This window comes from Pituophis catenifer, unplaced genomic scaffold (genome assembly GCF_029215685.1).
Source record: "Pituophis catenifer annectens isolate HBS135680 unplaced genomic scaffold, rPitCat1.0.hap2 SCAF_4, whole genome shotgun sequence".
Classification (NCBI taxonomy): domain Eukaryota; kingdom Metazoa; phylum Chordata; class Lepidosauria; order Squamata; family Colubridae; genus Pituophis; species Pituophis catenifer.
This window is the reverse complement of record NW_027256884.1, coordinates 46,040,963-46,067,208: the sequence shown is the minus strand read 5'-3', so window position 1 is coordinate 46,067,208 and position 26,246 is coordinate 46,040,963. Positions and strand designations below refer to the sequence as shown.

General features: G+C 36.8%; 1 protein-coding gene across 2 annotated transcripts in view; it reads left to right on the top strand.

Annotated features, from left to right (window-relative positions):
- Window positions 1-16,501, top strand: part of ARHGAP6 (Rho GTPase activating protein 6) — a 285,466-nt gene extending 268,965 nt beyond the window's left edge. The window contains exons 7-13 of one of the 2 annotated variants that reach the window (XM_070943125.1): window positions 490-640; window positions 1,538-1,686; window positions 2,215-2,394; window positions 5,503-5,600; window positions 12,330-12,526; window positions 15,266-15,346; window positions 15,810-16,501. In XM_070943125.1, coding sequence (XP_070799226.1) covers window positions 490-640; window positions 1,538-1,686; window positions 2,215-2,394; window positions 5,503-5,600; window positions 12,330-12,526; window positions 15,266-15,346; window positions 15,810-16,501 — 1,548 coding nt within the window. Of the gene's footprint in view, window positions 1-489; window positions 641-1,537; window positions 1,687-2,214; window positions 2,395-5,502; window positions 5,601-12,329; window positions 12,566-15,265; window positions 15,347-15,809 lie in introns of both variants that reach the window. The other variant, XM_070943124.1, reaches the window with a different exon arrangement.
- The last annotated feature ends 9,745 nt before the right edge of the window (window positions 16,502-26,246 follow it).

The following is a 26,246-nucleotide window of genomic DNA, read 5'->3' as shown; positions in this document are numbered from 1 at the left end:
ATAATGTGGTATAAATTAGACTAAAGCATTATTATAATTTATTATTACAGAACTGTTTTGTAATTATTACAAAGATTTATTATGATTTATTATAAAGATAGGATTTATTCAGAGGTGAATAAGAAATATAAAACAAAAACTTGCATCCTTGTTAAGTCTAGATATGTAATGCAGTGGTAGAATTCATCTAATATGATATCAATTTGGAAGAATAACCTTTACTGTTATTTTCTTTTAGTAATCCAATACCACTGGAATATTGAGGTTTTGACAATTCCTAAATTCTTTGTATGCTGAAAATTTTAATTCTGGAATAAGTTCTTTTCTACAGAAAACAATATCATTACATCAATTTGTTCCATGTACAGAGAAAAATGCATACGCCAGACTTGGGAAAGGGTCTGATTACAAGCTAAAGCTATGTCTTCACGTTTTTTAAAAAACTTGTAATATAATCATGTAAACGTTTGACATGATTTCTGTTTCTAGTTACGTGAAGAGTTTGACCGTGGTGTAGATGTAGTACTGGATGAAGAACAAAGCATTCATGATGTAGCAGCTTTATTAAAGGAATTCCTTCGTGATATGCCTGACCCACTCCTGACCAGAGAGCTTTACACTCCTTTTATCAACATACTCTGTGAGCAGTCTGTCTGACTATGTCTGTCTGTCTGTCTACCTATCTGCCTATCTAAATGGCTGATAAACTGCAGCCCTTATAAATCAAAATCAATTTGTGCTTATCTTTATTTAAACTCTGGGCATGTTTCTGATTCCAATGATTCATAATTTATGAGTGGTCACTTTGTTTATATTTTGACATGGATAAGATTTTAAGATGTCAATTTAAATTGCCTGATATGTCTCAGTGGATTGGTTTCCAAAATTAGATAGGGGATAAAAAACTAGTTAAAATTGTTCATTCTAAAAATCATCTTCATATTGTCTTGTAATAATTTAATGTATAGAATGCTAAAGAGGACTAGGCAATTCAAAATAGTCCACATGTTTTGATCTTTGGATCATATGTATTTTGGTTATGATAATATTATATATAACTCTGCTGAGTCATCACATCTCTCAAAATGTTACATATGGTAGGGTTTTGGCTTTTTTAATACAGTCATGTCCAATTTTCGGAGACTGCCCGGACAAGTACCCACAGTTTTCTTGGCAAGGTTTTTCAGAAATGGTTTGCCATTGCCTTATTCTGAAGGCTGAGAGAAAGTGGTTGGCACAAGGTATCATCCAGCTTGCATTGTTTCTAAAGCAGGACTAGAATGCATGGTTCCCAGTTTCTAGCCTGATGGTCTTAACCAGCACACAAAATTGATTCTTAGGTTTTTCTGCACCCCCTCAAATATAATAACTGAATGTTCTAAAACATTTAATTCTTCAGATGTTATATAGCTGTACTAATGAAATGCCTGAAAATATTAAAATGTATAGATTAGAACACTGAATTGCTGATAATAGTGTTACACAAAGTAGTGCAATTAATGTGTATTTTAAAAAAAAAAATATTTTTCTTTTTTAGTAATAGACCCCCATGAACAACTAAACACTCTACAACTTCTAATTTATCTTCTACCTCCCTGCAACTGTGACACCTTACATCGACTCCTTCAGTTCTTAGCTACTGTAGCCAGCCATGCAGAAGACAGAAAAAATGAAGATAGCCAGGAAGTAAGTTTATTTCACTGATTTTTATTGTGAAATTAGCATTGCAGTTCACCTTGAAGCAAAATGGATGGCAAGCAAATCAAATAAATAAATAATAACATTTTGATCAGCAATGTGATAAGGAATAATATTAATGAACCATCTTATGAACCAAACTTTGTACTATTTCTAAACAAGCTATTATAATTTAGGTTTAAATCAGAGTATATTTGGTTTTATTAATTGTCACTTGCTTTAATAGACTTAACTATATTTGTATCATTCTCTCTTTTATTCATGCAAAAGGATTATTCCTGCATTCAGAAACTTTTAGAACTTGCAGGTTTGTTGGGAAAAGTACCACCCCTCAAATCCCACATATAACTTGGCTCCTATTGATTCCACTCGGTGGAATGCTCTTTACATACGGCACAAAGTGACTTAAAAAAGGCAGGATCCTAGTCAGGTTAGCTAAACCAAAACCACCTACACAAAGTGCTAGGAATCCATTGCTAGTTAAATAGTACATCATTTTATTTCTTTTCTTTTTAGATCCCTGGGAACAAAATGACATCACTCAACCTAGCCACCATATTTGGACCTAATCTGTTGCACAAGCAGAAGACAACAGACAAAGAATTTACTGTTCAAAGCACAGCACGTGCTGAGGAGAGTGCTGCCATTATTGCTGTTGTACAGAAGATGATAGAAAACTATGAAATGCTCTTTATGGTAGGTGAAGATTTCCTCTCTCTTTTTGCATTTAACAGAAGTTTTTATAGAATAATTTTTAGATTAGTCTTAACTTTTTGAAATTGGACACTACATAATAGTGTCTTTTTAACATTTTTAACATTTAAAAATATTCACTCATGAGACAATGTCTGTACAGTGAATAAATAAAATAAGACCATAATAAACAGAAATAAAAATTTGGCATGGTGAACTACTGGTAGCAAACAGATGCTGGTAAAAGAAGGCCCTTGGCTAGTTTGCCATGTGGAAACATAGCTCTTAAAATTTAAAGAAAAAGGAAAGTGCATATGAATTTATTTCTTTATACCTATTTCTTCAAAGAACTTCTGTGTTAAGGCTAATTATGTGTTTATTTCAGTAGGTTTATAGAATAATAGTTCAAAGCTGTTAGATAAGCAGGTAAATCATCAAAATATATTCAAGTTTTCTGTTTATTAAATATGTTCATGTTTTTAATAAAGATTGTATTTCTAGTGCAGGGGTCTGCAATCTTAAACACTCAAACAGCCATTTGGACCCGCTTCCCACAGAAAACAAAACACTGGGAGCCACAAAATCTGGGTGGGCGGGGACAACTCAACATCACTCACTCCCACCCAGTCTCATGACACACACCCCAGCCATGCCTACCCAGGTTTTGTGGCTTCAGGTGTTTTCTTTTCTATGGGAAACGGGTATATGTATCTCTGTCCCTCCCCTCTCATCTCTCCCATTTCTCTCTTTCTCCCTCTCTCTCCGTCTCCCCTATCTCTTTTTCTCCCTCTCTATCTCCCTCCCTCCCTCTCATCTCTCACTTTCTCTCTCATCTCTCTTTATCTCCCTTCCTCATCTTCTCTCTTCTCTTTTCCCCCCCCTCTCTCTGTCTCCCTTTCTCTCTCTCTCTCTCGCTCTCTTTCTTTCTCTTTTTCTTTTTTTCTCTCTCTCCTTTCCTCCTCGGGCGCCCCCGAAGACACTTGGCAGGCACAGTGCGGGACGACCTCCTGCCCCCCATCACCAAGGCAGCGTTGGCTGAATCCTTGCAAAACTGGGCAAATGCGGAGAGAGGAGAGCAGACAGAGCTGAATTGAGCCAAATCTGTCTCTCTCTGTCTGTCTCTCTTGCTGCCTGACTGCAGCAGGAAACGGCGGGCAGCTACTTTCGGTTTTGTTGATGCTGGACACCCTCTGCCGAGAGAGAGAGGGGGGGGGGGAGAGAGAGAGAGAGAGTTGCCAGGGATGAGTGGGCAGGGAATGGGCTTCAGGAGGAGGAGGGGACCCAGTCTCCCCCATTGTGAAGCATGCTTTCACTGTGCTGCGCAAGGCACTGCAAGAGCAGCAGGCGGTCATGGAGGGGATATTGGGTCTTCCCCTCACCCCACTCCAAAAGGAAAGCCAGTCAGGCTTCTCTGAAGCCTTCCTCTCCCTGCTCCCTTCCCCCTACCCCCACATCCCACTTTGGGACAGAGGAGCGCGCACTGAAAACGCATGTTGGGGCGACCCTCTGGTGCTCAGCCCGCAACTCTCCGCCCTCCTCCAGGCCCAGCTTGCTGAGGAGGGGAGGAAGCAGCCCTGATGCTTCCACTACCCACCCCTCAAAATCCCAGCCATCGCTTCCCAGCTTCCTCAAAGGTGCAGCAAATTTCAAAGGTGGCAGCTCGTGTTGGAGGTGCCAAACAGCGGGACAGCTGAGAGAGCTGGACCAGGCCTCTCCACCGTCCGACTCACCAATGGGGGTGCTTCTGCCGGACCAGCTACCCCCCACTGGGCTTTTGTGCTCGGCACTCAGCCAATGAGGGGAGCGCTTCCCCACGTTGCCCCCTTCTTTCTCTTGGCCCTGCCGACAAGCGAGGAGGAAGGCCAAGTTTGGGGGATGGCCCCCACCCAGGAAAATCTGCCCCTGCCGTTATCTTCCAGCCCTCTTTGCTGGCGGCAACAGCAAATATACCAGGCGAAATCCTGTTGCCGCACAAAGGCAAGACAGGGCAGCAGCTCTTTTATCCCTCTGCCGCAACAGGGCCACAGGGAGCTGCAGCAGAGGGGTGAAAGAGACGCATGTGGCTCTAGAGCCGTAAGTTGCTGACACCCGTTCTAGTGTAATGGTATTTCCCCGTTATTAAAATTTACCGGTAGATTGCATAAGATAGCACATGTATAAATACTATACCTGCTGTATCAGAACATGACTCAATAATTCCCATAATCCTCTCAGGAATATTTTGCATAGTCATCTATCTATCTATCTATCTATCTATCTATCTATCTATCTATCTATCTATCTATCTATCTATCTATCTATCTATCTCTACCTACCTACCTACCTACCTACCTACCTACCTACCAACCAACCAACCAACCAACCAACCATCTATTATCTATCTATCACATTTTTCCACTGGCCATCTCCTTCAAACGGATTCTGGGCGGTGTACAATAAAACATTAAAATAAATAAACAGTATTTAAAAATTAAATGGAAAGTGGCAAAAATAATTAAAGGCTGTTAAAAAGAATAGAGTTCTCTCCCTCTCCCTCCCTCGGACAAATACAATATAATTTCAATTTTCTTAAAATTTAAAAACTTGTAGATACTTTCAAAGACAGAAAATGGTTTTGAATTATGTTAATATTTGTAAGAATATAGTATTTTATTAATGAGGATATGTACAGGTGACTATGTTTCATGTATTTGTTTATCATTTGTGTATATATTTACCTTATACATGGGGAAAGGAATTAATTAGTCTGGCCATTTCATTTATAATAGATTCATTCTCTTATCTTTTTCTCACTTCATTTTTAACTTGAAATCTAAAAAGAATTGCATCAAATTTGTTTGCCTATTTCATATAGTAATTACCAGATAAGTAATCTTGTAGCTCTTCGAAAGGCAAGCTAAGTGGCTTGTTGGATTATAAAATACTTATTTTATAAATAAAATATGATAAATGATTAAAGATAATGGAAAGTATATTTTTAAAAAGGTGAAGTGTTTTGTATGTTATTTAACTGGAACAGATTATATTAGATTTGTGATTATATTAATTCATATTTAAAAATAGAAGTGTATAATTTTGCTATTTGCTTTTTGATGTTTCATTAATGTATAGGTCCCAGCAGACCTTCAAAACGAAGTTCTAATTAGTCTGCTTGAGACTGATCCAGATGTTGTAGACTATTTGCTGAGAAGGAAAGCTTCCCAGTTATCGTGAGTAATTTGTTAATTTTCTTTTATTTGCCTCCATTTGGAAAATGTTTATCATAATTTATCATATTTTATCATAGTAGTCCAAAGTCTTATTTCAAAACCCCTGGCATATTTTTTTAAATAGCAACTATGAATAATGTTAACCATTATGAAGTTAAATTACTGTATTTTTCAGAGTATAAGACGCACCTACCTTTTTTGTTTGGTTTGGTTTTTATAAAAAGTTTTTTTTAATTTTTTTAGACAAACACACATACAAACATACAATGTATTTTCTTTGAACAGAGTATTTGGCCAGTTCACAAATTTAAACAGTGTTTAGTCATTTCAATTAAATTTACAATTTCTATATTTCCTTTTTGCCATATTTATTCCTCATCTATTTTTGAAAAAAACCAATATTACTCTTCAGCCTCATCTCTAATCTTAATCAAATTAAATTTTTCCTTTCTATTCTATATTTTACCCCTTTCCATTGTCATCTATTTTTATATCCATCCTCACATTGATTAATTATGTAATATTACAATTGTTTAATACAAATTCAACATTTTAATATAAATCAATTAGTTATATAACTATCTTTTTTTGTACATTAATACAATATGAACATGAATATTCCAATTATTTCCATGCAATCCAATTTCTTACAAATCAATTAATTATATTTACCAATAATAATAAACCAAATAATTTTCCCAGTATATTCCTCCAAACCACAACTTAACCATTTCTGCTTTCAACACAATATACAATTAATAGTATCTCAATTATTACAATTCCCTAGTTAAATAGAGCTTTTCTCTTATGTTACTCATTTTCACATCTTAAACTCTCCCAATAACCCAAATAGTTTTGCTCATATAATTCTCCAAATCACAACTTAATCATTTCTACTTTCATTACAATATATAATTAAAAATATTTCAATCATTACAATTTTCCTAATTAAATTTAAAAATGTTCTAGCTGTTATCCAAGCTACAACTTAATCCTTTTTACTTTCACCACCATATACCATTAAAGGTATTTCAATTGTTACAGTTTATACTTATTCATATTTCTAAAAAAAATTAAAAAAAGAAAAACCATTGTCTAGATTTCAAAAATACAAAGACAAATATTCCAATTATTATTCATTTCATTTTTACAATCATGATTTCCCATTTATTTCTTACTACTATTCATATTTCAATTCTAAATATGTATAACATCTTTCTCTTTCATTTCTTTTTCTTTTTCTCCCTTCCCATTTTTATTTTTGCCTTTTTCTTTCTCCTTTTTTTCTTTTGTGTTTTAAAATCTTGAACTCTCCTCTTTTGCCCTAAATTTCACATTATTTGCACCTACCTTTTTTGGTAAGGAAAAAGAAGAAAAAATATCTCCCTCTGCCTCTGCCTCTGAGCAATTTTGCCTCTTACAGCAAACAGCCTGCTTTACTTTCATTTTCGTTTTCAGCATAGCTTGATTAGCACAAGGGAAAAAAAATCTGCTCCAGCAATTTACCTCTTTGCAGCAAGCAGCAGAACTCTGCACAAAACAGCTGAGAGCAAATCAGCTGAGAGTCGGGAGGCCAATCCAATCAACTTGTGCTAATTAGGTTGTGCTGAAGCTGAAAGGAGCTGTTTTTTCTTGCTGTTTGCTTGCAAGGAGGTAACTGTTGCGAGGCAGGGGCCAGTGGGTGGGCAGGGCTACATTCGGTATATAAGACACACCTAAATTTTCATCCCCTTTTAGGGGGGAAAAGGGTGCGTCTTATACTCTGAAAAATATGGCATCTACCTTTTTTATAAAATGCTAGTAATTAAAACTTTTATAATTAATACCTTTAGAACAATCCTTTAATGATTTTTATATGAATATCTTAATTTCCAAGCCTGTTTTAATAAAATTAAAGAGCCTTGGTAGTACAGGGGTTTAAGGCACCCTGTTATTAAGCTGGTTATTAAGACCAGCTGCCTGCAATTACTGCAGGGTTCGAATCTCGCCAAAGCTCAAGGCTGACTCAGCCTTCCATCCTTTCTAAGGTAGGTAAATTGAGGACCCAGTTGTGGGGGCGATAAGCTGACTTTGTATAAATATACAAAAGGATGAAGGCTATTGCTGAGCACATTGTAAGCCGCCCTGAGTCTTCGGAGAAGGGCGGCATATAAATCAAATTAAAAAAAAAAAAAATTAACTTTAGTTACATGTCCAAGATTGTCCAAGGCTTTTTGTGCTCCATCTGCGTTAAAACATCATGGCAAAGGTGTCTGCAGTTAGAACTTTCTGGGCTGATGGTACATCTAAGATTTATAGTGTAATAGAATTTTAAATAAACTATTAAATAGAAGGTTAGCTAAGAATTGTTGCTAAGAATTGAACTCCAGCATTTATTTCTAAAAATGGTTCTGGGTCCCACAAAGAGCAAAGAAGCATTTTACATAGTCACTAAAAATGATAGCCAGACTCAGGGCCGGATTTAGATTGAAAGAGGCCCTAGGCTATTCCACTTATGAGGCCCTTTCACCAGTGGTGGGATTCAATTTTTTAACAACAGGTTCTGTGGGCGTGGCTTAGTTGGAGGTGTGGCTTGGCAATCATGTGACTGGGTGGGCGTGGCTAGCTGGTCACATGACTGTGTAGGCGTGGCTAGCTCGTCATGTGACCGGGTGGGCGTGGCTATGTGCATAGACTTTTTTCAGAGGGCTGAAAAAAGTCATTTCTGACTGGGCCTCGCACTTTTGACCGGTCCTCACACTTATGACCATCCTCACATTTATGCCCGTGCAGCTTTCTTAACAACCATGTCACTCATTTCACAACTGCTTTTCTTCACCATGGTGACAAGATAGGGCAAAAATGTAAAATGTGAGGACAGTCGTAAGTTCGAGGACTGATGAAAAGTGCGAGGACCAGTCAGGAATAACTTTTTCAGCCCTCTGAGTAGTCCATATACATAAAAGGATACAGCAATAGAGAGGGATGAAGGAAGGGAAGGGAAATTAGAGTAGGAGAGAGAGGGAGGAAGAGAGGAGGAGAAGGAGAAAGGAAGAGGAAGTAGGGAGGAGAAGAAGAGGGGGAGGAAGAGAAAGTAAGAAGGAAAGAAAAGAGAGGTGGTAGGTTTGAGGAGAAAGATTGCTGTACAATAAAAAAGATGAAAGGGAAGAAAGCCAACCCCAAACAAATATAAAGATATTAAGATAAAGAATGAATTGTTAAACTTTAAAGAATAAAAGAGAACAAATATGAATAAATAACAATAATTAGAAACACACATACAAACATACAATGTATTTTCTTTGAACAGAGTATTTGGCCGGTTCACAAATTTAAACAGCGTTTAGTCATTTCAATTAAATTTACAATTTCTATATTTCCTTTTTGCCATATTTATTCCTCATCTATTTTTGTAAAAAACCAATATTACCCTCATCCTCATCTCTAATCTTAATCAAATTCAATTTTTCCCTTCTATTCTATATTATACCCATTCCCATTGTCATCTATTTTTATATCCATCCTCACATTGGTTACTTATGTAATATTACAGTTGTTTAATATGAATTCAACATTTTAATATAAATCAATTAGTTATATAACTACCTTTTTTGTATATTAATCAATATGAACATGAATATTCCAATTATTTCCATGCATTCCAATTTCTTACAAATCCATTAATTATATTTACCAATAAAATAAACCAAATAATTTCCCCCATATTCCTCCAAACCACAACTTAACCATTTCTGCTTTCAACACAATATACAATTAATAGTATCTCAATTATTACAATTCCCTAGTTAAATAGAGCTTTTTTTTCTTTTGTGTTTTAAAATCCTGAACTCTCCTCTTTTTCCCTAAATTTTCCATTGTTTGCACCTACCTTTTTTGGTGAGGAAAAAGAAAAGAATTCTGCCTGCCTAATTTTCCAACCTTGCAGCAACAGCAAAGCAGTTTCACTTTCGTTTCTCAGCATAGTTAGGGGGGAAAAAATCAACACTCTTTGCAAGGAAGCAGCTCCGTGGGCCAATAAAATTACAAAAAAAACACCGAACCCTTTGTTAAATTGCTGGCTCCCTCGCCCCTCGCCCTATTTATTGGCAATAAATAGTGGTGCGGAGGGGCGGGGCAAGCCAGCAATTTAACAAAGGGTTCGGCTGCAGCACTGGCTCTAGGGTGGCCCTTTGAAGCCCCGAGGCAAGAATTTGAAGTTTTTTTTTCCTCCAGCCATCGGAGGCAGCAATAGATGGGGAGTGGGCGGGGTAAGCGAACGGCAGGCGATCCAACAGAGCAGAGAGGGAGGGTGAGTGAAGGCGTGGAAGCTGCTTTCTCCATCCTGCTCTCTTCCGTCCGGAGCCGGTGGGAAACCACGTGGCAGCCCACGTGGATCCCAGGCAGCGGAACTCAGGCTAGGGAAGGGGTGGGCAATTGTGGCTCTTTTACAACCTGTGGCCTTCAACTCCCAGAATTCCTCAGACAGCCAAGCTGTCTCAGGACTTCTGGAAGTTGAAGGCCACAGGTTGTAAAAGAGCCACAATTGCCCACCCCTGGCTACGGTAGGCTGGCGCCGCGCGGGTGGGAGGCGAGGGGCGGGCGAGCCAGCAATTTAACAAAGGGCTCGGCCGAACCCCTTAGAACCCCCAGAATCCCACCACTGTGTAGGCCCCTCTTGATCTTGAGGCCCTATGCTGAAGCCTAGTTAGCCTATAGGAAAATCCGGCCCTGGCCAGACTGCAGCAGAGTGCTATGTTGGGATGTGTGCCTATCTGTCTAGAAAAGCGACCAACTCAAACTGAGACAGTAGACTACATCCTGGAAAGCTGTGTGAAGTGACACCTTAACAGTGTGACTTTCAGTCAATGTTTTGTATTTGGTACTGTCCATGATAATATGCCATTTGTGAAAATGCTTCTAAATGTTTTTACAATTCAAAATGAACCCAACACTTGGGAATCTCTGTTAATGAACTTAAGCTCAATTCTTCTACCTTTTATAACTATGATATAGCTATGAGGGCATAGAAATCCAGTGGGTGAGATATTTTCTCTTTCTCAAAAATATCTCTTAAAAGTTTATTCCTATTCAAACCTAAAATATCTGCTCATATTGCTTAGTTTAAGAATGTTTAATAATAGAACTGCTCAAATCTATATAGAGCCTCACCAAACAAGAGAAATCAAGTAGATAATAGGACTTTGGTGTCTTATTCTAGCAAATGATAATTGACAGATATAGCCATCTGATATTGGGAATAGTGTCCTTATTTTCTATGTTCAACTTTGCCTTAGTACAAAAAAATATGTGCACCATGGCTGCTTTGTATGCTTATTATTTTATTCTACTTTGGAAATGAAAGATGACATGTTACTTCTTTAAGCCCTGATCCCTTATTTATTCTTAAGTCATCATTTAAATCTCCTGAGAAGAAATATATCTTTTCAACATTTTCCAATAAATCATTGGAAACCATTTATTTTAATTCACAGTTGATAGAACAGTAATTGTGCTGCTTGAAAATGACAGAATTGTCACTTTAGTTTTGTTCTCCTCTTAGATGCCTAATTAATATTGAAGTGCCCAGGAATCATTTTTATATGTTTTGATACTAGCATGTTTCCAGCTGTAACTGCGAAGTCATGGGAAAGAATTTGTCTAAAAGATTAGAGGGACAATTTATTCATCATGAAAAGAAAATGACACTCATAGGACACATCCTTTTTTCTGTGTCAATCTGGAGAGACGACTACATATTCACTGGACTATTTTTCCTGATAAGCTGGAACCAAAAAAATGAGATACACATGTCTTGGGACCATCTTAATATTCTTGATAATGGATTTCAAATCTTGACATGAAAAACTATAATTCTGCAATGAGAAGTAAGCACATGTCCACCAGTAATTGGTCACATAGCAAACTTCAGTTGCTACATGTAAAATGGGCATAGTGTCTTTCTACGTAAACATTTCTCTTGATCAAAACACTTTCTTGAATCTACTTTTGCTAATAATTTCACCACTTCACTGTTTTTCCTTTTAACTGGAAGATTATCTGCTCAGTCACAATGAAACAGTACAACATTATATAACACTGCTTGCTACTAACAGTACAATGCTGATAGCCTACTTCTAGAGTCTTCTTATCGTTTCTAATATGACTGGATTTGTCAGGAATTCATCGCTAACTCCTTACTAATCTAAAATTAAACCATCATTTGAAAATGAAACCAAGGTTCTTGCTGTGAAGGATCTCTTGTTAAATCCTAAATAGAGCATGGAGTGGCCAGTTTAAATTCTCAATCAGGGAATATTTCTGAGAAAAAACTATAATGTTCAACATTTACTCAAGGTAAGGTATAATTTGAAAGCTTTTATGAAGTTTTATTTTATTAAAAGCAGTATTTAAATGGACTGTCCTTTGTTCTATGGTTATTGTTTGTTGCAGTTACCTTTTTTCATTCTATTTGCTCAATTCATTATATTGTACTCAATAATGTACAAAACATTCCAATGTTATATTCAGACTTGCAATATGTTCTTAAAGCTTTCTTTTTTTAATTAGAATCTTGGATATCATTGTCTTGGATATAATATAACAGTAATTTCACCTATATTGTGTTGAATCCCATCCTATAATTGTTTGCTATTAAGGCAGTTATCTTCTGAAATTTTTAGTTTGTTCAGATATACTGTACTTTACATGGACTAAGTTTTATTAACTCCTGTTTATGTTTCGTTTTATCAGAAGCCCTGAAATGCTTCAGTCTGAAAGATCATTCTCCATAGAAGGTAGACATTCATCCATAGACTCAAACCGAACCTCAAGTGGCGATATATCACCATATGACAACAACTCTCCAGTGCTGTCTGAAAGATCTGTTTTGGCAATGCAAGAAGATATGTCCCTTACTTCTGATAAGTTACCAGAACAGAGCACATTAGGTAGCAATTTTCAGCCAAAATCAAAAGAGAATTCCTTTGGTTTGATCAGCATATACCATAACTATAAGCATTCATTGGTTCTAATATCATTGTGAATAATCTTTTATAGTAAAATTATTTTTATTGTAAATATTGTTTTTCTTAGTGAATTGATTTCCTTAACGGAATAGAGTCAGACTGTTAAGGTTGGACAGATATAGTTTATCAATTTAAATTGCAATTCCTAACAGCAAATTTCTGATTTTAATTTAAAGATTGTCTGAGAAAATATTTTTTGAAAATGTTTGATAAAATTTTATTAATATCCAAACAATATCCGCATCCAGGTGAAAAGACTCTTTATACAGAATTCAGTAATTCAGAAGTGCAGAGTTTGTATATCAATTCAGATGTACAAAGTCAACTCACCTGTGAATACAAAATTCATTCCATGGATTGTTAAACTAGAATTAAAATGACATACTGTAATTATGTCTGTGGTTAAGTCATAGTTTTAGTGTTCTACTATATGAACATCTCAATATTTAACCTGCATAATATCAGTGCAGAAATTCAAAACATTTTAAAAAATGAAATCAATTCTAATTCTTTGCAAATATTTTGAATTATAAGTATTGTACTATCTTGAATTTTATCTTTGAATTTTTGAAAATCACATCTTTTATTTTCCAATTGAGGAATGTTTGGGCCAGAAACAATCACAGGATGAAAAATTTTGTGAACCTAAAGAAAATTATTTTGCTTAAAAGGGGGTCCCAATATTTCATCCTCCTTTTTCATCTGAGAGTTTCAATGAGTCATTCACATGGAGATCTAGTGCCCACATTGTAAATAAATCCACTGAGGTAGCAAAAGCTCTTGACATTAAACTAAAACATTGTTTAGATCCTAGTTGTTGTTTCTGTTCTTAGGTTATGACCCATTAAGATTTTAGCTTGATATCAAAAGCTTTGGCTACCTCTGGCTGCCTTGTCTTCTTGTGGTGAAAGTAAATTGCAATTTTATTATATGCTGATAATAATAGTGTTTCTGTCACATATGTCAGTTGGACTGAAATGAGGGCTTCATGTCCTAGCCATTAATTGTTCTCAGGAAGTACTTGAAATTAGATATACTAAAACTAAGGTCTTATTTTTGGCAAAATAACCCAGGATCCCTAACCTGATTAATCAAAATCTTTAAACATCTACCCAACCCACTAGAGCAGGGAGGCAAGGAATGTTGCAGGTCCCATTCCCTAAAGAGATACATCTGTTGGGACCCAGAAGAAGAGCCTTCTCCGTGGTGGCTCCCTCTTTCTGGAACATCATTCCACCTCTCCCGCCCCCGAGAGATTAGATTGGTCCCTTCTCTAACACTCTTTTGGATGGCCCTGAAGAAGTAGTTCTGTCAGCGGGCCTGGGGAACTCAGAGCAGGATGGAGCCCATTAAATGACTAGTGTGAATGTATGTTGTCGCCAGGGTGTGGAGGTTGTTATTTTATTATTTTTCTTTTTATTGTTTTTCTTTGTTTTATATGGTGCTTTTGTGTCCTTGTAAACCACCTTGAGTCACCATTGTGAGTAGGCAGCAATATAAATTTTCTAAATAAATACATAAACAAACCAACCAACCACACAGACAATTAAAAGAGCTACAAAGGAGACAAAATTACTAGAACACAGTAGCCTACACCCAAAGAAGCAGGGATTAGCATCAGACAACAAGCAAAAAACAATACCATAATCAAGGAATTACCATGGAGAAAGCTACACACTGATTAATACTGATGATGTTACCTAGTTGGATAATGAAACAACTGCAAGCAAACAACAAACTCAGAGCACCAAGGACTCCCCATTTGTATTGATGCCCAGCTAAATTTGTTGGGGTTTTTTTCCCTAGAGAGTCTAGACAGATAATTATAAATTAATGAAGAAAAGGACAGCCCTGAAATAAAGTACAAAATTGTGGACTCATAAAAGCAGCCACCCTGATAAAGAGATAGGGTTGAACGTTTCCTGCATTCAAATGGTTTGATTTGAAATGATTTGAAAACTCATTTGGAACAGTCCGACTTAATCAAAGTAGTCAGTCCCCATTTTTTTAGGTTACCAATTTCTTTATTCTATTCAATTGTGTCCAGTGTTATGTACTCCAAAGAGTACCAAAATCAGAACAGCTGTCCTCAAGGGGAAATATTTAAAATTCCTTAGGACTTAACTTTGTGTCTTTGTGAAAAAGGAGATATTGAGTGCATTTGTCATGGCCTTTTACAATGCACCTTCTATAAGGAAACAAGGGCTCCCTTTTATCCCTCAGATAGGTCTGATTTATGTTTTTATTTTGCTACATTTGAAATAATTATTTTAACTATTTTGCTAACTGACAGAATTCTGATAGGTGACTGTAACAAAGAATACTACCAATATCAGAGAATATATGTAAATTAGGATTGAACTGTTGGGCTCTTGGTTGTTCTCTCAGTTTGATAGTTTCTATTGGGTGTCGTTTCTTTCTTGATAATTCTTTAAAAATACACTTATTAAGGAAGATATCCTCCCACACCAAGACTAGAAGTACAAGATGCTTCAGTCCCCTATATACTGATGATGTTACCTAGCATAGTACAGCTGCAGGAAAACAGCTAATTTCAGAGAACACTGAGAGCCCAAAGATTATCACTACTGCTACTTCTTTCTAATATATATCTGTTAAATGTTAGGATCACCTACATTCATATTCCTTCTAATCTTATAGATGTGTCAGACGACTATTTCAGCATCTGGGGCACCTGGCATTCAACTCTGAAAAGTGGTTCCAAAGGGCTGGGAATGACAGGTATACATATTGTTTCTGTTTCTATGCATCAAATAATTATCTGATTTGACTATTCATACATTAGCGCTATTTCATTATAGTATTGTGCTAGAAGAGGACTACTAATTCTCTTTCTCCAAAAGCTATCAATTTTATAAAGCATATGGTTCAGTAAACTATAGTTTACAAAACTTTACACCACATTAAACATTTTTTGTTTTGAGTGTCACAGGAGTTTCCACAACAATTTTTTTGCAAACTTTCAGATATTACGATATTCAATTCAAGGCACAACTATCTGTAGAATATTTTGCAATATAGAGCAGGACTATATGAAAATGTGTCTGCATATGTGAGTAATCAATAGTAATTCTAGATATCATTCCCAAGCCTGATGTAAGATCCCAATGCCCATGTCATTTTAGATTATCTCAAAAACTATGTTGATTTGCTTTATTATTGATCATTCTCTGTGGTTTTTTAGGGTCATATGGAGACATCTATGAGAGCAGCTCCTTGCGGCCAGGGCAGTGTTCCCTTTCTCAAGGGAGCCTATCATTGTCTTCTCAGTGGCAAGAAAACAATACAGAGCAAGACAATGAAAAAAAAATCATCCGGAGGAGTCAGACAACAACTGCCCTTCCTGGTTGCCATTCGCATCCCCCTCTGTCTCAAGTGTACAGCACCCCACAGATTGAAGTAGGTAGAAAGAATTCCAGCCAGTCCAATTCACCTGTAAGATATACAGAGAACTTGATGGAGCATGACTCAGATGCAACTTGTCCACATGCTACATTTAAGCCATCGTCTCTAAGGCAAGCTGAAGTAATTCGAAAAGACAGACCACCACCTCCTTACCCTGAAACAGCAAAACAAAGCAGCTTATCATCCCTCCAGCCAGCAGTGTCTTCTACAGGGTATCCATTGTGGAAGCTTCAGAAGACAGACTTGTCTGGGGCCCAGGGAATGAGGATCATGACTCAGGTGCCTGAACAACCTATCCAGCATGAGGAGCAACAGAACCAAAATGAAAGAAAGTACTCCTTTCCAGACAGTGAGCAGAACAGTAAAAATTTGTCAGAGACAGACTGGCACGGGTGGCAAAGTGATCGATGGCAAATTTGGGAGATTTTATCACCTGATAATCCAGATGCACTCCCTGAAACTTTAGTATGAGTGAAGAAATCAGCAGGTCTTTTCCAAGTAGGGAAAACGGTGGACTGGATTTATACTGAATTATTTTTTAAAAATATGTTTACTTTATGGAGTATTTTAAAATTAAATTTATTAAAAGAATTTTTATAGCCGTGTAAAATTTAGGGACACGTTTTTGGGATTTTGTAGAAGGAAATGTGAGGTGGCAATTTCAGTCCAAACTACTCTGTGAAATATAAGCTATGTACACAGTAAAAATGACCTTTTTGGTGTTGTTAAGATACATTTATGTATCTGCAGCTCAAATGACTGTATATTATGCAGATGTTTTGTGTACAATAGCATTGTGTTTATATGCAAAAAATAATCTTGAATGCTTTTTTGAAATTATATTTTAATCATGCACTACTATTAATATACAATATATTGATATCGTTGGAAATGCACAAACTGGTTTCTGTGCTTTTAAGTAATCTGTGAAAGACATATATTTTCACTGACAAATAAGGTGGAATGAGAACATTAAAAGCCATATATTTTATAATAAGGAAGTTAAAGAATATCTAATATACTATTTGCTTGCAAGGAAAAATTAATGAACATATATTTTTATTCTTTTAGATAGCAATTCCAATCACCTCTTCATAATTATGTCCATGTCTACACCATATACAAAGATTCTTCTACCCATTCCACATTAGGCTTATAAAAATTTGGTATGGGTGAGGAAGTACAGGAGAGGGTGTTTATTAAGTTATGTTAAGACTACGTGACAGACCCTTTGGAATTTTCAATATTTCTGGATAAATATGAACTAAAATGTGATCTGCTCTCACAAGTCCTAAAACTAGATAAAAAGAACCCAATTAAATAAATGACCCCAAAACCCTAACCTTTATATATTTATTAAGGAAAATTATTCAAAGCTGTATATTTGTGTATTGTAAAACTAAGTGAACTTTTGTGTTTCAGTAAATTGGGTGCCCCTGTTGGAGAACAAAAACAGCAACTAAATGTTTCCAATAACTGTTGATCCTGCATTGGCTTGGAGGAATTCTAGCTCATTCCTCCTTAGAGAATACCTTTAGCTCAAGGATGGTAAGCTTCTTTGCATAAATAGTCCAGTCAGGTTCTTCCACAACCCTTCCATAGAATTACAGTCAGGAATTTGACTTAGCCATTCCAATCTTTAACTTTCTTTTTTAACCATTCTTTGTTTCTACAACTTGAGTATTTGTGGTCATTATCTTGCTGCATGACCCATTGTTTCTGAGCTTCAGTTCATGGACAATATCCTCCTATTTTCCTGAAGAATTTGCTGGTACAATTCAGAATTCCATCAGTGATGGTACACTATCTTGGTCCATAAGGTACAAAGGAGGCTCAAATCATGATACTGCCACTATTATGATTTACAGATAAGTTTCTTACATTATAACAATAATAATAGTATTTGCCAAACATAATGCTTTTCAATCAAGCCCAAAAGTTCTATTTTGGTCTCACCATTCCATAAAACATTCTTTCAATAGACTTCTGGCTTATCTACCCTGTTTCCCCCAAAATAAGACATCCCCTGATAATAAGCCCAATCGGGCTTTTGAGTGCATGGCAATAAGGCCAAGCGCTTATTTCATGGTTCAAAAAAATATAAGACGGGGTCTTATTTTCGGGGAAACACGGTATGTGTCTTTTGCAAATTTTAGATAGCAATAGCACTTAGACCAGGAGTGTCAAACTCAAGGCCAGCAGGCCAGATCTGGTCTGCGGGATGCTTAGATCTGGCCCACGGGGCCACCCTGGAAACAGCGAAGGACCAGCCTGCGGTGCCTCTGCCAGCAAAAACAGAGCTTGGGAGGGCCACGCACAGCCTGCCTGGGCTCCATTTTCAGCTACAATAGCCTCCTGCAGCCCTCTGCCAGCAAAAATGGAGGTCAGATAGGCCGACCTCCGTTTTCGCTGGCAGAGGGCTGCAGGAGCCATCACGGTTGAAAACAGTAATGTTGAGTTGGTCACGCTCACCCTGGCCATACCCATGCCCCCCGAAGTCAAACACAACCCTGATGCGGCCCTCAATGAAATCGAATTTGACACCTCTGACCTATATATTGCTTCTCAGCCCTCTCTAAGTGGTTTATAGAGTCAGCATATTGCCCCCAACAATCTGGGTCCTCATCTTACCAACCTCAGAAGGATGGAAGGCTGAGTCAACCTTCAGCTGGTGAGAATTGAACTGCCAAACTGCAGTCAGCCGGCAATCAGCAGAAGGAGCCTGCAGTACTGCATTTTAACCACTGCACTACCATGGCTCGATGAGATGAGCAGCAATGTCAGCTTTATTTTTTATATCTCGCCCTTGTATGAGTAATGATAACTTACCCATAACTTCTACATACCCATAATCGTGTACTGTAAATAAGGAAGGACCTCCCACACTCACACTTGATTATCATCCCATGGATTGAAACACCTGGTTCTTAATTTCCCCATCAAATGAACATATAATCCTAAAGGTTCATATACATATTTTGAATCATTCTCCAATAAACAAATGAACAAGTATAATGCTTTGACTCATTCATTTAATTGTGTTCTTTTACCTACAGTAGTTTTAGGATTTGGAAAATGTTTTAGGACATATCTATGCAGAAATATTAAAAATTCAGAAGAGTTCACAAACTTTTAAGCACCACTCTACTGTATGTTTTTATATGTATTCATTGGACCTGGCATTCTGGCAATTAACTAAAATATTTTCCTTTTTAAACCAATGCAGTTTTCAGTATTCACAATTCCTAAAATATTGACAAAATTCCACAAGATGATTCCAGTGCAATGTTGTATTTGTTAAATGTTAATATTCTGTGGTTTTAAAAGTTTTATTATCATTCAGCATGGGAAAGGTCCACCTATTACATTCTTTTATTATAAAAATGCTTTCCTTAAATTTCAGTGGAATTTTATCTAGTGGTATCTTTTAACTGATATCTTGTGCAATAGAATAAAAGTCTTGCAGAAAACTTTGTTTCTATTTATTGAGTAAACATTTTGTGCATATAATCCATGAAAAGTAAGTACTGTAAACAGTAGCACATAATTGCTATTTGAAGGGTTGAAGTAATTGAAAGCTTTCACTTAAGGGACCATTTCATTGGAAACACCATGTGTAGGTGTTTCCATGTGAAGAGCAGAATAGAGAACTGGCATGCTTCTTTCTATTTACTAAATGGGCATGAACTGATCTCTTTGGGCTCTTGCTTTCTGTTTCCAAAACAATAAAGTTATAAATAAACTAAAGTTATAGAATAATTACATGCATCCTTAATGCATCATCACACCTCAAAAATTTGCAGCATCAAATAAGTAATTAGGAATTCTGTTTCAAGCCTCATCCAGCCAAGTGAGATCTGTATCCTTGTAAGCACAATTAGTTCTATTTTACAATTCCATACCAGCAATGGAAATAGGCATGCTGTGAATGGGTGTAATTAAACTCTTCAGAGATAAGGTTGGGAATTACCTATTTTGTGAAGTGCAGATTTGCAGCTATATCAATGTGACTGAAATGTGTCCAGTCAACAAATTCCAAGGTGTTATTTCACATGCCCAGATGTGCCTGCAATTCTTTATTAAAACTAGAAAGAGGCCTGAGTTTATTAGAAACCTGACATTTGAGATCACAGTAGTCTTGTGGAAAATCCTTTAGATTATTTGGCTCATATAATAACTTTATGCCATTATGGTCAATTGAAATAGAATCCAATTTAAGATTCTGAACTTTCCATACAATATCTTGTCTTGGATATAAAATAGCTCAGTTAGAAATAAAGCATCAGATTATAGGTAACAACAGTTTGTTCAATGACAAGTGACAATGGTGATGAAGTGACAATAGTGATGAAGTGACAATGGTGATGAAGTGACAATGGTGATGAAAAAGATTTATAATCAATTTGTGAATTTGCAGCTATCGCAGCATCCCACAATCATGATCACAATTTGGATGCTTAACAATCAGTGCATTTATGATGGTTGCAGCATCTTTCACATGATCACCATTTATGTCCTTCACATGGCTGTGATTTGTGATTTTTTTGCCAGCTTCCCCATTAACTTTGCTTGGCTCCCAACAAGCAAAGTCAATGTGGAAGCTGGCAGGAAATCACAAGTCACGGCTATATGACGTTGTGTTTAATGACTGCAGTTGGAACTGACATAAGTGGGGCATTGTTGTGTGATGATTCACTTTTTAACCACATTGCTTAGCAATGGAGTTACCAGTCCCAATTGTGATTAGTAAGGAAGACTACCTGTATTGACCTAGATTTACAAAAGGATCTAAGCTTTGTTCCACAAATACTACAGTTAACGAATACAAGGGAGAGCAATTCACAGGAACCATTTTTTTGTCTGACACAAAAGAGTTTTATTTTCTTTCAGGCTTTATAGAAAGTAAATTCCATAGCCTTCAAGACAAGGTCATTTAAACTTAAATTCTTTAGAAATAATCAAATTCACAATATTTTATTTGCTGCTCCTTTCATATAAATAAAGATCTAATGATATTTATTTTAACTCCAGAATATACATTTGAACTTGTTTTCTCCCACTTAGGAGACACTTCAAAAATGACTTCCAGAAGCTAAATTTCAGTCCATTGCTATTGTTGTTAGTTGTAAAATGGATGCGTCACTCCTGTTTAAAATTTAAGGGCCCAGGTAGAATTTTATTTTTTTGTTACGGTTTTGGAGTTTAATTAAAGTTTAGTGGCAGCAAATAATTTTATATTTATTATTTATGTCTGTCTTCTTACAGCTATCACTTCAGTAATCAAAAGTTCAAAACCCTTTACTGTACCTGTATTTAATAATAGTTATTTGTTTTGATAATTCTTGCATTAGTCTTAGGTATTTTTAGTGGTTTTCATATTTTGTCCATTATGTTTTACTTAATTATCGTAAAAATGTACTATTATAAGAAAATATTCTGATTGAAATCCAAACTTTTTGTTGCAAAAGCTTGACACTTATTTTCAACTTTCTAAATATTTTTATTTATTTATTAAGTTTTTTTGCTGCCCATCTCACCATGAGGTGACTCTGGGTGGTTTATATTGTTTATTGTCTTAATTTCAGAGATGGAATTAAGAGGCTAAGAATCTGTTTTCAAAGTATCTCACTTAAAATAGATTGCTAAGAAAGGCTTCCTTTTTTCCCTTCATTTAATGATTTCCTGCTATACTATAGATGTTATACAGCAGCATTGAGCCTAAGGATTGATTGTCTTCAACCAATGAGCAGATTACAGGTAGAACTCACTTAGTGACAGCTCCTTCGGTGACATAAATTAAAATGGTACTGAGCAACTTTGTTATAGAGATATCCTTAAGGCTTATGTACTTGTGTTTCAGGTTAAGATTAAAAAAAATTTGTGTTTTATATTATGTAATGGATAACATCAGTAATCTGAATAAAACATGGTTGAGCTGATCATGAGCTGTTCTCTCTTTGCAAATCAACAATATTTTGCATAAAATGATTTTCTATTTCAGGCATAGGTAGCCTTTTCTCTTGATTCAGTAATACAAAAAAAACTATTAAAGATACCTTCTAGTTTCAAAACAGAAAACATTTTTAAAAGTCATTTTTCCCCAAAACCCTAAGCCCAAAATGTTTCTTTTTTTTTTTTTATGATGGCCTTTCTTACCAAAATTATATGCATCAGTTGCTAAGTCTCATGAATGTGTTAAAGTGAGTGGGAAGGCTACTATCCATCTACTCACCATCCAAACTGAATATCAAAGAGTTTTTTTATAATGACAAGAGTAATGGAATCCATTAGTCTATAACGGGCGTCAAACTCAAGGCCCATGGACCAGATCCAGTCCGTGGGGTGCTTAGATATAGCACATGGGGCCGTCTGGGACTGGCCCATGGTCCATTTTCCAAAAATGTCCCTCACGGCCTGTTTTCAACTGGCAGAGTGCTGCAGGAGGCAGTGGAGGCCAAAAATAGGCTGCGGGGGGCATGCATTCCCCCCGTGCCCCATTTTGGCCGGCAGAGGCACCACAGGCCAGTCCTTTGATATTTCCAGGCCAGTCCCACGGGTAGGAGGCAGAGTCCTGCAGGAGGCAGCACCTTCTTAATCTTCTGTTTAGTAGCATCTGCCAACTATAACTAGGTACCCTCCAAGATTTGGATGGCTGTTGTTCAGAAGAGCCAAAAAATCTGGCTCTTCATCCAGGTCTTTGCTGAGAGAGAGTGAGCCCCCTCGTATCATTGAGTTTGTTATCTTTTATCTTTATCTTTTACCTGTGATTGATTTAATTGTAAATTTTTTGATCGTTGTGAGCCATCCAGGATCATTGAGAATTGGATGGTATATCAATTTTATAAATTATATTAAGTCCACCTCTAGGGCTGTGTCAGAGGTAGTAACAAAGATTGATAAGACTGTTGGGCAGGCAGTTTTTAGAGACATCTGGAGAAATTGTCAGTTCATTTATGCTCTGTCCTATATAAAAGAGTCAAGCCCCAGAGCAGCAGGGGACACTACATGTCTTTAATCTTTACATTATGGAATTGAGATTATTTGTGCCAGAAAGTAAATCTCCCTTTGTCTGGAATAGCTGTTTTGAATGCAAAGGGGAAAAAATGCATATTGAGCCTGTGTCAAATGCCCACCATGGCCATGCCCACCCTGACCATGCTCACTCCCATCCATGCCCAATCCCATCCCCCGGCCCTCCAAGGCCAAACACAACCCTGATGCGGCCCTCAATGAAATTGAATTTGACACCCCTGGTCTATAAGAAAAACAGCCCACTGGTAAGAATGCTTAAAGCGTGGAAGGCGTGGCTGATGTTGCAGTGATACAACGCGTCCTCCGGGGCTCTGGACTGTGCCAAAATCCAAACTGCTGGGAGGTCGGGACGGACCAAAAATCACCTTGGAGGGGTGATGAATAAAGAGAGTACACTCCACTGATCTCAGAGAGCCCGCAATCTCCCTGATTGATCTGGAGAAGGCTCTCAAACCCGATTGAAAGGAAAAGATGGCCACTATGTGCCAGACTGAAGCTGTGATAGCCACTGGAAGGAAGCATGGAAGATTGAATGACAGTGTGATCAATCTGGGTGAGAGATTTCCAACTTTGAATTTTTAACTTTAATGGAAGGAAGAGCCCGCTGAAAAACATCTGGGTGAAAGTAGGACCCAAAAGGAGGAGGTGGAATTGTTTTTTCTTCTCCACCTCCTGAGAAAAGCGGTGAGGAAAGCCTAAGAGCCATTTTTAAAACAGGAAGTTAAGTTAGAGAACTTTTTAGGAAAAGAGTGAAAACACTTTGCAATTAGAAAGCCGGACTGGGTACCTCAAATACAATATTTAGAAGCTTTGGGATACTACAAAACATGGATATACAGAACTGTCTTTTTTATCCTATTTCTATAAAATCTGAACTGGAGTATACTGTATAAAAGGAGAAAGAGAGAAAGAGAGAAGCAGTACTACAGTGCCACCTACAGGCAGAAGTGGAAGCTGGGAGTTGGGAGCTGCAAGGGAGAAAGAGGAAAAATATATAAAATATATAACCTTGAGAGACTGTGAGACTGAAGATAAGAACTGACTGCTAGAGAAGCAATTCTTGTGCTATAAGCTGTTTAGACTGAATAACTGAGATAGCAAAACATCGAGATCTGTTATTTTTAAACTGTAGCTCTTGGAACTCAAATGGAAATATAAACAGCAAAATACTTCCCTTTCTCTTATTTTTCTTCTGCTCTGTGAACTCTCTATTCGTGGATATAAAATAACTGGTAATTGAATTTTAGGGCTTGGTGGGCCTATGTGGATTACAATTTATCAATTTATTATCCCTCTTTTTTGGATAAAAAAGGATTAGGGTCTGAAGAACCTGAAGAAAATAACAAGAAGAATGGGGTTAAAAGATTGATAACCTTTGGATTGTAATCTATATTTTTTTTCTTTACTTCTTTTGTTTTTTGTTTTCCTCTTGGATTACAATTATAACCTTTATTTTTTGTGGATTACAAATACTAAAATATTTTAAAATGAGGAAAACACCATCTGCACTATCTTCAGCATCATCAGCAGCAACATCTAGCCCATCAGGGCAGAAGACTTTGGATGCTATGTTACAGCAAGAGAAAACAAATGCGATGCAGGTAGAATTAAAAGGGATTATTCAAGCCCTGCATGATGACTTCAAGGAAAAAATAGGGAAAGTAGAGGACAAATTAGAGAATGTTCAACAAATGATGGCAAACAGTCAACAACACATGCAGAAAGTAGAAGAAAAAGTTGAACAAACAGAAAAAAGAGTGGAAGAAGTTGATTACAGACTTACGCTGGCAGACAAAAATAAAGAACAATAATATCATTAGAGATGGATAGGGCTGATTATTATCTGCGGTTCTAGAATATTGAGGAAGAAAAGGGAGAAAATTTAGTGGAGTTATTGGCAGAGCTGCTGGCAGATGTCTTAGAGGTGACCAAAGAAAAAATTCTTGCAGAGATTGATGAAATATTTAGAATTAATACCAGATATGCGATAAAAAACAGACTTCCTAGAGAGAAATATGTGAGGTTCACTAAAAAAGCAATGAAAGCAGAGATTCTACAAAGAGCAAGAGATGATCCTTTAAAATACAGGGGAAAAGAAATAGTAGTCTTAAAACAGATTCCGAGAATAGTTAGAGAAATAAGGAAGGAATACCAATTCTTGACAAAACAACTAATTAAAAATGGAGTGAATTTCAGATGGCTGATACCAGAAGAAATATTGGTGACTTGGATGGAGCAAAGACATAGATTGGATTTCATAGAAAAAGCAGAACAATTTTATGAGCATTATTTTGAACCACAAGAAGAAATGAGAATAAGAGAAAAAGAAGAGGACAAGCGATAAGCGGAAGCTACAGGAGAGAAAAATATACAACAAAAAGAAGATGAAAGAGATTTGGAGGAAATAGCAAAAAGAGGAGAAGCAAAGGCAAAAGAACTGAGAGAGATAAGAGCGACTAGAACTACAAAACCCATCTATAAATAAATGATGGAAGAAGAAATAAAATTAATGTCAATTAACATAAATGGACTGAATTCAGCAATAAAAAGGAAAAGGATTTTTAGTAAATTAGAAAAATTAAAGTTAGACATAATCTGCTTGCAAGAAGTTCACATTAAAAAACAACACAATAAAATATTGGAATATCCCAAAACTGGGAAGTTATATACTTCTCTATCATAACAAAAGAAGAGGGGAATAGCCCTTTACGTAAAAAAGACAATAAACATTAAACAAATCTTTATGGATGAGGAAGGGAGGATTTTGATGGTGGAGATAACAATGAACTATAAACAGATACTCTTAGTAGTAATATATGCACCAAATATTAATCAAGAGGATTTTAATGGTAAACTTCATGTTGTGACTCCGACCCCCGAGCCCGTCTTATCGGAGGGAGAAGGCTCCAAAAGTGAAGGAGAGGAGTTGGCCAGGCCTCCCTCTCTAGGACCCTCCTCTCTGATAATGCCTCAGGTGTCTCCCGAAGGAGAAGAGATTGGCCAGGAGCCAGGTATCGCCGAGCAGTCGCAGTCAGACAGTGACGAAGATAAGTCTTGGCTGGATCCATGCCAGCGTCGGAGAGACAAGCGCACGCAGCAGAAAAGGAGGCGTGCCAGAGATTAAGCTGAGTCACTGGACCACACCCCACAGGGGATAAAAGGGGGTGTGGTGGCCATTCAAGCT